The sequence below is a fragment of the Hyla sarda genome, chromosome 1 (assembly GCF_029499605.1).
Source record: "Hyla sarda isolate aHylSar1 chromosome 1, aHylSar1.hap1, whole genome shotgun sequence".
In the NCBI taxonomy this organism is placed as follows: Eukaryota; Metazoa; Chordata; class Amphibia; order Anura; family Hylidae; genus Hyla; species Hyla sarda.
Window position 1 is genome coordinate 357,349,386 of NC_079189.1, and position 15,386 is coordinate 357,364,771.

The 15,386-nt window shown below is 40.8% G+C and overlaps 1 protein-coding gene across 3 annotated transcripts in view; it reads right to left on the reverse strand.

The window, feature by feature from the left end:
• Positions 1-15,386, reverse strand: part of RIC1 (RIC1 homolog, RAB6A GEF complex partner 1) — a 132,862-nt gene that overhangs the window by 9,538 nt on the left and 107,938 nt on the right. For all 3 annotated transcript variants that reach the window (XM_056522021.1, XM_056522015.1, XM_056522029.1), the window contains 8 exons: positions 12,793-12,831; positions 7,519-7,629; positions 5,567-5,656; positions 5,282-5,442; positions 4,123-4,261; positions 3,865-3,981; positions 2,560-3,288; positions 2,040-2,198 (listed from right to left, as the gene is read on the reverse strand). In XM_056522021.1, coding sequence (XP_056377996.1) covers positions 2,040-2,198; positions 2,560-3,288; positions 3,865-3,981; positions 4,123-4,261; positions 5,282-5,442; positions 5,567-5,656; positions 7,519-7,629; positions 12,793-12,831 — 1,545 coding nt within the window. The remainder of the gene's footprint in view (positions 1-2,039; positions 2,199-2,559; positions 3,289-3,864; positions 3,982-4,122; positions 4,262-5,281; positions 5,443-5,566; positions 5,657-7,518; positions 7,630-12,792; positions 12,832-15,386) is intronic.

The window sequence follows — 15,386 nt, forward strand, 5'->3', positions numbered from 1 at the left end:
TAAGATGTTTCTTCACCTTGATTAGGGTCATCTGTATACTATTGCTGCTATATTTATGGAATCAGGATTTATAGTATATAGTTTACACCTCCCCTGAGGCGGTGTTCGCATATTGCATTTTAGCTGTGAATTTCCCAAAATTGCAGGAAAATGGTACAATTTTACTGTGATTGCACAAGTCACAGCAAAAAGGCATATTTGTTTTGTGAAAATGCAGTGAAAACACAATTGCGAGGGGAGGGGGGGCATTTATCAAAACCTGTGCAGAGAAAGAGTGATGCAGTTTTCCCATAGCAACCAATCAGATTGCTTCTTTCATTTTTAAAGAGGCCTGTGAAGAATGAAAGAAGCAATCTGATTGGTTGCTATGGACAACTGCACCACTCTTTCTCTGCACAGGTTTTGATAAATCTCCCCCAATATGTTAACAAAGCCCGAAAACTTCAAATCTTCATAAAAAACCTTAAAGAAGATATCCAGTGGACAAAAACGTATCCCCTATTCGCAGGATACGGGATAAGGAGCTGAATGCTGGAGTCCGAACGGTGGTACCCCCGTGATATCCCATACGGGGCCCGGATCTGCTTCACTAAAGCGCATCTCGTACCCAGAAGGAAGCTGGTCGAAACACACCCCTCCGTTTATCTCTGTGGGAGAGTTCGCGTTCGCATGTAACCGCTTCTCCCATAGAGATGAATGGAGGGGCAGTTTCGACCAGCTGACGTGCTTGGTATGAAACGTCAGAGCAGCAGAGCCTGGGCAGTTCCAACCGCTACTTATCCCCTGGATATCTTCTTTAATTGTGATTATAGGTCAAATCACTTTCTCCTCATAGTAACATTTCTCTAACCAAATGCAATTAAAATAAGTAAACACATCAAAACTGCACAAATTGTGAACTGACCCAAACTCACTTATGGTTTCAGTGGTTAAGGCTGCTGGAATCTAGCAAGGTGATAAGAAACTGCAATAATGAGACTCAACACCCTCTCTCTGCAAAGCTAAAGGATTTATGAGAAATGTAGGCAGCATTAGGAAAATCAGCCAGAAAAGGTGAGCACACGGCATACACAAGAACCTTTACATTATTCTCTAATAATAGTGCCTATGATGCACTAAAGAAGTTAAAAAGTGTTTCTTAAATAAAGGTCCAGATATATATATATATATATATATATATCAACTGGCTATGGAAAGTTAAACAGATTTGTAAATTACTTCTATTAAAAAATCTTAATCCTTCCAATAGTTATTAGCTTCTGAAGTTTTCTGTCTAACTGCTCAATGATGATGTCACGTCCCGGGAGCTGTGCATGATGGGAGAATATCCCCATAGGAACTGCACAGCTCTCGGGACGTGAGTCATAAGAGAGGAGTTAGACAGAAAACAACAACTCAACTTCAGAAGCTAATAACTATTGGAAGGATTAAGATTTTTTAATAGAAGTAATTTACAAATCTGTTAAACTTTCCGGAGCCAGTTGATATATAAAAAAAAAAGTTTTGGCATGGAATACCCCTTTAACATTTTTTTAAAAGGACTATGGCCCAGATTTATCAAACTGTGTGTGAGAAAAAAATTGAGCAATTTTTCCACAGCGACCAATCACTGCTCAGCTTCATTTTGCTTCATTTTACCAGAGCTTGTTAGCTGAGTTGTGATTGGTTACTGTGGGAAAATCACTCTACTTTTTATATCACAGAGTTTGATAAATCTGGGCCTATATGACTGTTGGCCTATCCCACTGATAAGCCATTAATCGCTGATCGGAAGGAAGCTTACATCTGGCACCCTGGCCAATAAGCTGTTCGTCACCCTGCACTACACAGAAAATGGGTCTGGACGCCCTGTGCAGCTTAGTGTACAGTAGTGGAGCTGGGTAGCTGCAGCTCAGCTCCCACTCACTTCAATGGGAGCTGAACTGCAGTTACCACCACTATACAATGAACAGTACAAGGCCTCCAATTAATCCCTCCTTGGGGTAAGAAAACTGCAGACTGCATTGGTGCTTTAAAATGGTATTACTAGTAATACATACCTGTGAAGTGGGAGTAGCTGGAGGAGTCTCACATTCACCAGATCCGATAGCCTTCAGAAATCGTATCATGTGCCTGCAAAGATCCCACTTGCCCTGCTCCAGTGCAGTGTTAAATAGGAGAGTTGCATGCTGCCTGCTTACTGCTGCTGCCTCCATGTTCTGTAAGAACAGACAGATAGTAAACATAAGAAGGAAACCTACTATGAGATTTAAAAGGGTTTTCTGAGCACTTAACATATAGGGCCTATCCTCAGGCTAGGCCAAAACTTCCATCTCTGGCATATACACAAAGAACCGGGCTGGAACCTCTGGCTCCAATTCAGTGTGTAGTGATGGTGTTACAGCAGCTCAGCTCCCTCTCATTCCCATTAAAGTACTAAGGCATTTTTCTAGCACCTGAGAAGTTCCCTGATGACCCACAAAATATTTATCAAAAGAGATATTTCTATATTGAACACATTTTCATTAATGTGAATGTGACAGTTTATAGGTGAAGAAATGTAATTTATGTTAAATCTACCTGGAGGATAATGAGATAAGAAGCAGCTGTGTCCAGGTCCTGAGCCATTAGGCACTCCTCAAACAAGTCCTTAGGGTTGCCTACAGCAGCAAATAGGTAATTCCAAAGGGCATACTCTGTCTTCCGAGCACAATGCACCACTGTCTGAAGAAAGAGTGGGAATTCTGTGATGAATTTAGCCACGGTGGGAAGCAGTGGGTCGGGAATGGGTTCCCGTGAGGTAGCTTCTTCTTCCAATACTTCATGGAGCATGAGTTCTAGCACATGTGGGAAATAAGGTAAAGAGGCACACGAGTGGGCTAAGAGTAAAGCTTGCTCTCCTAAATTCCTGACCAACAGCTGTCTTAGGATGTGGTGGAGGTAGATCTGTGAGGTCCTCTCTACAATACAGTAAGGGAACTGTGCCTCCAAATGTTCAGCAGGAGAGCCTAGGTTGTTTAAACAGTCATAAGCCACAGTCTCATTGATGGCTCCGAGAACAAGAGCATCTTCAAACAGAACTGCAAGTGGGTAGATGTTGATGTGAAAAGGCAGCATTATCCGTCTGGACAAAAAGGAATGTGGTTTTCGATGATCTCTGGGGAACAAAGGAAGCCAAACCTTCATGCCTGCTCCACCACAGCTAAGCCACAATGCCTCCAGCAGATGGCGCTTCTGCTTGTTGGCCCGACAGGTGCTCCAGACATTTTCCACAGACTGTGCTAGGACCACGGGGGCACAAAACGGCAGCTTAAATAAAGCACAGCAACATTAAACAAATCTGCAGTTTAGGAGCAGGGAGCATATACTTCAACACAATTCATAAGAATTATTATAGAGAGGGGAAGCCCATCGCACTACAAATTCCAGTAGGGATTACAAGCATTTTTAACAAAAATAAGTCATTTGCTTTTATATAGGTAAATAAATAGAACGTAACAACATACTCAAAAGGGGTTAAGGCATACGTTTTTCCCAGTTCCCACAGTTTTATACTGTTTCAGGTAGCTATATTATGTGGTAAGCTAACTAAACACAGGATCTGAAATGCAACAATTATGCATAAAAAGGCAGGAAGAAAAAGCTTTATAAAAAAAAAAAAATGGGAATTACATTTTCATAGAAATAGAGAAATCTCCCACATACATTGCTACAAAATTCTTTCTATATCACAAATGCTGCAGAGGGCGCCAAAAAGTTGTTTCTGAATAGGACCGCCTTCATACAGATCATACAAAAGCTGCAAGTTTGTTAGCTGTATACAATCCTGTAGTCCTCCACATCATATGACTAAGGACACAGAAGGATCACATATTGCTTACTTACAAGTTTTCGCTGCTGTAAGGTGGCTTCTTTTTCACGGATTTGAGGACCTGACCGATCCCTTTGTAACATTATGAGCTGGCCGGCTAGATTCAACATAATGCTTTCTGCATCACATGCCTAAAAGAATAGAAATATCACCATCATACATTATTTAATTTAATTTTAATACATTTTGAGAATGTTTTAATACATGTTAACTGTAACAGAAAATAAAACAGTACATGGTTTGTTTGTGGTATAAAAGTATAGGTATTGCACCTGTTGGGGCATTTTTAGCGAAATGCCAGTCTCTGTCCTCACAGACGTCAGGGTAACGGATACAACAAGTGAAGGGTGGGGAATGTACCGAGACATTGACACTTCCTGAAGGACTTGTAAACAGACCAAAGGATGAGGACTGCAGCAATGAAATAAAAATAAATAATTAACATGGTTTCAAAAACTTAGTTGCAATGTAGGTTATACAAATATGTAAATGTGATTGTACATTACTCATACATTATATTTTTTCTTTTAAGTGTTACTATCATGAAAAAAACTAAACTTTTGAACCGTCATGCAGAGAAAAGTTTTGATTTGTTAGTGTTGGTTGATTCGCTAAACCTAACAGCTCCCTGGCACAGCACTTGTAGTCTATATAAACCATCAGCCCTATTGAAGTGCCGCAAGGCAAGAAACACTATTGTCACCCGTAATCCAGCTGAATGCACCGGTGTCTGCACCCACAAAGCAAGTTGCTTAAACTGTAACCTGCACCTTATGGATCTTCATTAATAAAGCATGGTGAGTGCCACTGTAATCTCTTCATATTACTAATAATTGTAAATCCTATATTTAGCTAAAATGAACCCTCATCCCAGAAAAAAAACCTCTAAAGTCTAGGCCATTCGTTTTCTCACTTTCCTATAAACAGTTGTGAACTGGGGATGAATGGCTGGTCTGTGTATATGCATTCTGTGGGCATGTTCAATTCCTACAGAGGGCCAAGACAGTGCCTGACAGGTAAATAAAGGCTTCCTTCTAATCTCCGACCATACACAATGTTTTTGTCAGGTGTCTCTTGTGTAAATACAATTGTTCCTACTACTGTATGCACACAGTCTTGCCTCCTGTATGTAACTTTTTTCATTTTAATAATTCTCAAAACATCCACCTAATGTGCTCAGTGCTGGTGTTAAAAAATAAATAAATAAATACAAATGTTCTTTTCTATTGTCTGGCCTGCACAACAGCAGAAATCAGTCCACCATTGGGGTACAAGAGGATTTATTGGATAAACTGAGCTACTTAGCATGTGAGACCACCAGCACTTTTTCAAAATCCAATGAAAAATAGTTGTTTTATGGAATGTAACAGAAAAATGTAACATATAAACATTGAATAAACCCTTTAAAAAAATTTGTCTTAAATAACTCACCCTTCAGATTTTCTTTCAATACTGTAGAGGCATAAAGAACAGTCCGCTCGGAAAATAATCAACATATCTCTGAAAACACTTAGAAGCAATGTATCCAGCTGCACTTTGGTTACATGTGCAAAAGCATTGTCTAGGTTGGATGTACGAAGATAAACTCTTAGCTGATGAAAAATTGGCAGAACAAGTATTTTTATATTAGAGAAGTAAAAAAAAATATATAAAAATTAAAATGGTTATATATCATAAGAAATTACGATACTATTCTGTAGTGTTAAATGTATTTACCTCTTCTTTCTGATCATTTACATTATAACATGCTAGAACAATGAAGTCATTCCACCAAGCCAGTCCTCCCGTTACCATCATGTTCTGTTCCTGAAAACACATGGTTTAAAGTTAATACTAGATAGCTTTAAATTCAAGTATTGGAAGAAATGAAATATATAAGGGTATACTACAGACAGAGGAGAGGAGGTCCCCAATCTCTATTAGCTATAGTGAAAAGTATTAGACTGTCAATATTACTCTGCATTTTTGACTGTGCAATACACTTTTATAAGGCATGGACTCTGCGCTCAAATCCTGATAAAATCCAGTAACATTCCTCTGGTAATGCACGTAAAAATGGATTTGCTGGATTGAGACATGACTTCTTAAAGTGTTACTGTCATTTGATTAAACTTTTGACATTTTGTCCAGACATGTCAAAAGTTCAGACCACCCGTCTCACTCCTGAAGTGCACGTCAGCGCATGCCTCGCTCCCCACCTGTCACTCAGACCCAACTCTTTTACTGCATAAGGAGAGGGTCACACAAAGTGCATCCGCAGCATATTTAATGCTGAGGATGCGCTGCAGAGAGTGTCTGAGTGACTGCAGAGCAAGCTCCCTGCTGCGGTTTGGTAGCTCTGTGCGTCAGCGCGTAACTGCAGGCGGGAAATCCGGGAGAAACAGAGCTACAGGGAGCTCAATCTGCCATCGCTCTGTGACTGCCGGCGGCACAGTCAAATATGCTGCGGATGTGCTGTATGAGACCCTACCCTGAGTCTATAAGATGAAAGTCAGATGGCGCGGATGGACAGGAGTTGATAGTGCTACTGTACACTTCAAAAGGCCATAACTCATGATCACAGTTGGTCAAAAAAAAACTATTTTTCTCAATAAGAACCAAATACTGAAAGGTTCTTTTTTCTGATCTTTTTCTATTTTCTGATGGTAATTCCTTTACATTTCATTCTTTGTGCATTACTGGGAGCTACAACCTTGCCTCAGCTGTTTTTAACAGCATTTAGCAATATGTTTTACAGCAGAACCTATGGACCATAGACTAAAATAAACAGTCCATTTAAATGAATTGGAGATAGTACTGGGCATTCTCTGTGATCTTTTCAAAGGTCTTATTTAAGGGAGAGGGGATGCTGATCTTTCCTGTAAATGTGGTGTTCTCTCTCTACTAGTGTCATATTTCACTGTACACTTGCTTATCTGTGCGAAGAAGAAATTATCTGTACAGTCTCAGCTTAGTTTTTAGGCCTAGTGGCCAGAATGGACAGTGAAATTTCAGGATTCTTATAAAATATACATAGTAAAATGCATCGCCAGTCATCAGGCATGGAGCAAAGCTCGTTCTGTGCACTAGATGACAGGGGGTGCTGCAGTAGAGATGTTCCCACCGCAGGGAAACTCCGCGATCAGACATCTTATCCCCTATCCTTTGGATAGGGGATAAGATGTCTAGGGGCGGAGTACCTCTTTTATATCTATATCTCCTGAATGGAACCATTTGCTTGTGTACATGAAAGCATATAAAAAGTGAAAGTAGCACACATTGGGTTTTATTCAGCATTCAGGGTTTCTTTTTAAAGGGGTACTCCGGTGCTTAGACATCTTATCCCCTATCCAAAGGATAGGGGATAAGATGCCTGATCGCGGGAGTTCCGCCGCTGGGGACACCCGTGATCTTGCACGCGGCACCCTGTTTATAATCAGTCCCCGGAGCGTGTTCGCTCCGGGTCTGATTACCGGCGACCACAGGGCCGACGGCGTGTGACGTCACGCCTCCGCCCCCATGTGACTCACGCTCCGCCCCTCAATGCAAGCCTGTGGGAGGGGGCGTGACAGCTATCACGGGGGTCCCCAGCGATCAGGCATCTTATCCCCTATCCTTTGGATAGGGGATAAGATGTCTAAGCACCGGAGTACCCCTTTAATTTCACTAGTGTAAGAATTCCAGCTTACTTGAGTGATATTTCCAAACAGCTTCCATTTCTTGGTTAATAAAGAGTAGTGTGCAAATCCACATTTTCCGGAAACTGCAACATTTTGTCCAATCTTGTCTATGGCAGAATACTATAAAACAGAATAAAAAGGGCTCATAAAAGTGAAATAACTGTAGCTTCTAGCAGAGACTGAAAAAAAAAAACTACACAGTGAAAAATTGTTTAAAAGGGAACCAATCATCAGATGTCACCATTCCCGGGGGGAACATTCCTGGGATATAAAGTTTGTAAGTCTTCTCTTTCAACCCCATAAGTAGTCCCCTGGTGGGGAGCTATACTTATGTAGTCCCGTCAGCTGCGCTGTAATTACGCCCTCTCCACGTGATTGACAGCCTGCGTCATTGCTCTGTTATGTTTACTTAAGAAGCAGAGCGGTGACACAGCTGTCAATTCTGCAGAGAGGGCGTTATTAAAGCGCAGCTGACGGGAATAGGCAAGTATAGCTCCGACCCCAGGGATGTTGAGGATTAAGATTCTACCATATATAACGCGTTGCAACTTGTTATATATGCACACCAACAAAAAGACCATAATGAACCAATAAATGAGCAAATAAAAGTATAAGTTTTATTGAAATACAAGTATATTAAAAACATGTAAAACACACAGAATACTCAGACAGATAGGAAGAGGAAGGAGGTACAAATGTGCATTAAAGTCATAATAAATACAAAATAGGGGGGCATGCAAAAAAATTTATGTAGGCACTTTAAGTCCTGGAATTGATCCTGGGGCACAGAACACAAATGTGTGCCAGACATATAATAGTTAATCCCTCAATAGTATAGTATTGAAATGGTGTTGCCACATGTAAAGGATAAATGATGCGGATAGCAAAATCACAGGCCGAAAGCAGCACCAAACAAGTTCAAAAGGAAAAGCAGAGTTGCTGGAAATCATGACTGCCACCAAGGCTTGGAGGCAGGGTGCCAGAAAATGTTATTGGGGTAGTACTTAAAGCTTGTAATGCCAGAAAGCAAACCAAGCCAGCAGGGTGGACCAGTGTGGAGTCACCGTACTCAGCAAGAATAAGAGGGAAGTATGTTGTATTGGCTACGTTGCAAGACAAATAACCTGCATAGATTTGGTATCAGTTAGGCTCTTTTCACACTATGAGCATTCATTCGTTATTAAACATACGTTTTCTGTGTAAAAAACAGATGTTTAATAACGGATGTATAATAACGGATTAAATTATGGGTGCTAACGGCTGAATAAATATTCATCTGTTAAGACCTGTTATAACATCCCTCTTGTATGAGCATTTTATCACCTCTGCCTGCAGACTCCCACAGCCGGGACTAATACTACTCCCATCATGGTACAGACTTGTTTCCATGATGTAGTAATTTCCCTGCTGCGCGAGTCTGCCGGTGGCTGGGGAGGCTACATTAGTGTTTGTACTACTACCCCCATCATGGGACAGACTCTGTTCCATGATGGGGGTTGTAGTACAGAGGCTGAGTGATTGATCGCACCGGGTCTCACTTCTGACACAAGGGAGTGGGCGGCATGCTCCATTCCCCTGCGATGTACAATGTAATTACTTTCATTTTTAAATTCCCCGCCGGGACCCCTGAATGGCCGGTAATGAGGAGCCATTCAGGGCTCCCAGCGAGGTTTTCAAATAGAAGTGTTGCGGTGGGGAATATATAGAATCGCTGGGGGGTATATATCTAGACATTTATATATCTTGCCCCCCCAGCGCAGCGCTATGAATGAAAACTATTCTACAGCAGCGCACGGTGTGCTGCTCTAGAATACTTTTCATTCATAGCACTGCCAAGGCATTTGATTATAGAAGCGCTGTGGGGTCCAGACATATGGATATATGTCTGACCCCTGCAGCGCATCTATATACAGATGCCGCTGCAGCGCTATGAATGACAAATATTCTTTCAGAAGCACATTGTGCCGGCCAGATGTGCTGCTGTAGAATACTTTTCATTCATAGCGCTGCCAGGGGCTTATGATAGCGCTGAGGGGGGGGAATATATATATACATTATATATACATATATATATATATATATATATATATATATATATATATATATATATATATATATATATATATATATATATATATATATACACGCTGCGGGGGGGACATATATAAATGCACTGCGGGGGGTTGAACATATATAAATGGTAGAAAAGAAAATCCCGGCACTCACTTTAGTCTTCTGCCAAGTGAAATGTGTTTATTGAAACACGGTGCAAACACAATATACACAATATTGTGTTTGCACCGTGTTTCAATAAACACATTTCACTTGGCAGAAGACTAAAGTGAGTGCCGGGATTTTCTTTTCTACCATTGCCATTTATTCCACGTGCACCACCAAGGGACTCGAGTGCCGACCCTTACCCATTTTCATTGAACATATATAAATGCGCTGCGGTGGGGACGGACATAAAAATGTGCTGCAGGGGGGGGGACATATATAAATGTGCTGCTGGGGGGGGGGGGGGGGGGGGGGGCGATCAATCCCTCTGCCCCTGTACTACAACCTCCATCATGGAACAGAGTCTGTTCCATGTGGGGGGTTGTAGTACAAACAATAATGTAGCCTCCCGCAGCCAGGGAACTACTACTCTCATCATGGAAACAAGTCTGTTCCATGATGGGAGTAGTTGTAGTCCCTCTGCAGGAGTCTGCTGATGTCACCTCTTCTGAGCATGCTCAGAAGTAATAACGGATATTATAAACCAGGTGCAAACGGATGTCAAAGGTTCATCCGTTTGCCATAGACTTCAATGTCAAAAATAACGTCCGTTAATTTACCCGTTTGTGACTGAAGAAAAATTAGTGCATGTGCCGTTTTTTCTTCCGTCACAATTAACGTCCGTTATTCATGATGGGCCATAACAGGTCATAACGAAAAATCCAAAAATCCCACATACTTGAATGTTATTTTGTAACGGGCATTTAACATCCGTTTTTTAAAGCTTTTCTAACGGACGTTTATAACGGATCTTTTAACGGATGAATTTTATAGTGTGAAAGCAGCCTAAGCTCCGAATTAGAATATTTTGTGTGGTAAATTTAATTGATTATTAAAACTACATTACAAAAAGGTTTATTCTCTCCTTTTTTCCATATCCCCCCCCTCCGTCACATTCTCCCCCCTGTAGGTAGCTTTTTGTACAGCAATACACTGGGTTTCCCGGGCGGTTTTCAAATCTCCCACCAGATCCGGGGAACCTAGTGTGTTTGCAGCCAAAAAAGACCTTTCCCCATTAGCCAATCACTGGCTTGACATGTGACACAGCAACAGCCAGTGATTGGCTGAAAAGGGAAAGGTCCTACTGCTTGTATGGTAAAGAGGAGACACCGGACCGCACGGAGACGAACGGCATCCGCAGGGACCGGGAGTAGGTGAGCAAAAGTTTTTTTTTATTTTTCTCCCTGTGCCCTTTTACTTAGGTCAGTGTTTTCCACCAGGGTGCCTCCAGATGTTGTGAAACTACTACTACCCGCATGCCCAGACAGCCTTTGCCGGTCCGGGCATTCTAGGAGTTGTAGTTTTGCAAAAACTGGAGGCACCCTGGTTGGGAAACACTGACTTAGTATTTAAATTTGTTTTTACCTGTTCTGGCTGGCCCCTGCCTGCAGCAGCACACGGAAGCCGGCCCGAGCAGATAATCGCAAGTTTACCTGGGGGGGCCGTATCACTATATCGCAAAAAGCAAAAATCACGATTCGATTGCTTTTGCAATATATTGTGCAGCCCTAATATATATCTTTATAAAGATACATACAGAGATCTCTCTGATGGTTAATATATACTAGGGGATGCACCAATATATTGGTAGTCCAAATTTTTCGGCCGAAAATTATGTTTTCTGCATTTTGCCAAAAAATTATGAAATCCTTACTGAGCCAGCAACCTGCACCATCGGCATTTACAGCTAAGATTATGCTGCCTAAATTTAGGAATGCTGCTAAAAATGTTGGTTAATAAGAATTAGGAGCTGATTCAATCCATTAGATGGCAGTATTATTTAAATGTGTGAACTTTATTAAAGCATACCTGTGAGATCCCACAAAAAAAATTTAAATATGTTACTCAGTACCTAATCCTGGCCATGTACATCTAATTTTTATGCCTCTATAATCTATATTTATTATAAAAATACCTCTTTTCATTATCTTACAGTGTTCAAAATCCTCTCAGGGGAAGGGGGCGTGTCCCTTCCTTGTGGTGGAGAGAGGTGATTGGTGTGCTGCTCATGCTGCCTTGTCCATGAATCCTTTTTTTTCCATGACTCATGGACAAGCCAGACACTGCTGCAGGACTGGTTAGTGTCATAGTAGGTATCGGGACCCTTAGTGGTGGGTTTTCCAGGAGCTGTTTTCTTTATTAAAAGGTGTACTCCAGTGAAAAACAATTATTATGTATTTTTTTTAAATCAACTGGTGCCAGAACGTTAAACAGATTTGTAAATGACCTCTATTTAAAAATGTAATCCTTCCAGTACTTATCAGCTGCTGTATGCTCCACATGAAGTTATTTTCTTTTTAAATGTATTTTCTGCCTGACCCCAGTGTTGTCTGCTGACACCGCTGTCTGTCTCAAGAACTGTCAAGAGCAGGAGCAAATCCCCATAGCAAACCTATCCTGCTCTTGACAGTTCCCGAGACAGACAGGTGTCAGCAGAGAGCACTGTGGTCAGACAGAAAATACATATTAAAAGAAAAGAATTTCCTGTGGAGCATACAGCAGCTGATAAGTAGTGGAAGGGTTAAGATTTTTTGATAGAAGTAATAAACAAAATCTGTTTAACGTTCTGGCACCAGTTGGTTTAAAAAAAATTGTTTTTCACTGGAGAACCCCTTTAAATATTCATTTTTTAACAACCATATTACAAAATGTCTTTAATTTTCATCAGTAACAACATATAAAAAGTTTTTGGATCTGACAGCGCCCATTTAAAAAGTTTAATAATACAATTATACAAAAATAATGGCTGGGGGGAAAAATCTAATTCAGCCATGCAAATTTTGGGTTTCAGTACAGATTTCTCATTTCAGTGCACCGTGTTGTTCGTAAAAGTATTTCTATAAGAAAAAAAAAAAAAAGAAAAAAAAAAAAGAGAGAGAGCGAGATAGAAAGAGAAACCATTAAAAAAAAAAAAAAACTGCACAAAATGGTTAAAGAATATTTTTAACATAAAAAAAAGGAAAAACTTTAAACAAGAAATCACTACATCACTAACAGAGTACTCACTTTAATTGGCCAATTGCTCTCAAGGTAGGTACTGTGTATCTAAAAACAACAAAGGAAAAAAAACATCTGTAATACTATGGAAAAGACGACATGTTATTGAAAAATGAAAGCGCAGCAGTCATTTGAAAATACCCCTTAAAACTATGCCCACTATGTAAGAGCTGTGTACATGTGTAATCTAGCCATACCTTTGGCTGCTTCTCCTGTGCCTTTAGAGCACTAAAATTCACTTTTTCAGACAGTCAGCAACAATTGGAGAGGTGTGGCCAGGGATCCGCAATGCCCCAGGGTCGCTTCACCTTTCTGCTCTGTCAGCGCTTGGCTCGCTGTGTGAGTGCTTACTCCCCCTGCCTCTATTACCTTACACCCATACTGAGCCAGAAGGAATCAGGAGTGATTGCTTACAGACACATCTCGCTACGTGCTGTATTAGTAAGGGATGGCACATACGCAGAGGACCTGTGTGTCAATCACACAGTGGGCCAAACAATGACAGGAGAGAGGCATGGTGGTCCTGAGGCCACGCCTCTCTGACTGTAGCCGACTACCAAAATGCTGTCCAACTTTTGTCTGTGTTGACCCAGATGTTTTTATGTAGGAAGGACATTATTAAGTCCCAATTTTGCCACTTGTGCATATCCATCCCTTCGAATACTTGCAAACTTCCTATAGTTTTAGCCTATTTAGGAGGCTGAATAATCCCACAGCCTCATAAGTAGTTTTCTCAATACACAAAATCTATGGTACAAATAGACGAGGTAATGCTGTAGTTACTACACTTAGATCAGAGTTCACTAATTCCAGCCAACGTATTAGAGAGTCAGCTGCAAAACACAGTGATTGTCCTGTGTCTACAAGAGTCATGATGAACATGCATGGGTATCTACACAGCACCAGTGTCAAACATTTGGTTCATGTCATCAATGGGTTAACATTTCCACAGTTCTTAGCAGGTTATATTCTCACCTGTAAGTGATATTTTTCTGTTTACTTATTTATAGTGGAAAGGTTGCTCTTCAAAAGAGTGATAAGAGAGGCCAAGACCAATTTATAATTTATGACATGCAGCAGTCATGAGAGGTGTGAAGACGGAATAAATGTGTCAAGCATTACTAGCAATATTGGCCTTGATATCTCTAAGAGGTAATTCCATGGATCATTCTAAAATGAAGAAACAAATCACAAAGGATCGGAAATATACCTGCAAAAGGATATACCTTTGCACAACTTTTGAGGGGTCATTCCAAAATACTTAGTTACAATAGAGAGTGAATAGAGTGGAGACGGAGCATGAATGGTGCCACTCCATCTCCTGGAAAAAGAAGGGACCCACCCCATGACTACCCCATGCTTGGGATCCAAACTATTAACTAGTACTCCGCTATTCTGTAGACTTCTGATTCTGTACAGCTTAAGTGCAGTTGTCTGAATTATATTTTTACAGTCTATAAGCAACCATAAACAGTCTACCTATATTTACTCTGGCCCGACTGTATATATACGTGCCCAATAACTGCTACTAATAGTGAAATCCACTATTGGAAATCATTTATTTCAGAAATGTAATATTACATACATACTAACTCAAGGTAATCTAGCAATACAATTTCTCTGGTCTATGTAACCACAAATCTACAAAGTCTGATAATAACTGGAGACCTCAAACCTTCAAACATTTTTGGCATTACAATCAAAGATAACATCACCACCTCTTACTCTAAACACACGTCATGTGTTTGCTTTTGAATCAACTCAAAGGTTACATTTTAAACATTCTTTCCATACAAATGATATCAGCAGACACTTCTAGACTAGTCCAGGCCTGGGACAATGTCTTGACACAATACAATAAAAGAACACAAGGGCCCAGATTTATCAAAGAATGTCTACGGTAGAGATATTTTCCCACGTTTATTTGGGTGGTGGGTTTGACTAGCATGCATCTTATTTATCAAGAAGGTGCAGCAGGATGATGAATTTTGTGCAGCTCTGTTGTGGTGGGAAAATCTCTACCACATACACTTTTTCTAGACACTTGTGAGGGAGGGAAGTAGACACTTTCCTGGGTCCTGAATTTGGCAGGTTAGGTGGTTAGGTGTTTTTACTTACTTTCACAGAGCTGCCGGGACATTTTTAATTGCATTTTAGATGCTACAATCAAATTTGATTGCGGTGTCTAAGGGGTTAATGCCGGGCATCACCGTGATCGGTGATGTCCGGCATTAGAGATAGCCGCCAGGACCACCCAGCTATGACCCGCGCTCAGCTCCTGAACATGTGTCATAGAAGGGGAATGGGACACTGTCGTCCACAAGAGGTTAAAGGTTGAATTGTGGAAGGTAGAACTTATTCTCACGGCTACTGGTAGGTGGTGTAGCTTTGCGCCTAAAAAAGTACCTTTGCGCACAAAATAATACTTGACCACTGCATGGTCAAAAAGAAAAAGTTCTACAGGTAGGCAAAAAGAGTAAAACTGTCTATATCAAAAGACGCATAAAAGTCTCAAAATATGCTGCTTGCGTCTGAACTGCGCCTAAACATAGACAAAAAAAATGGTCTAAAAGCAATGATAAATCTCCCCCAATGTGCTTTAA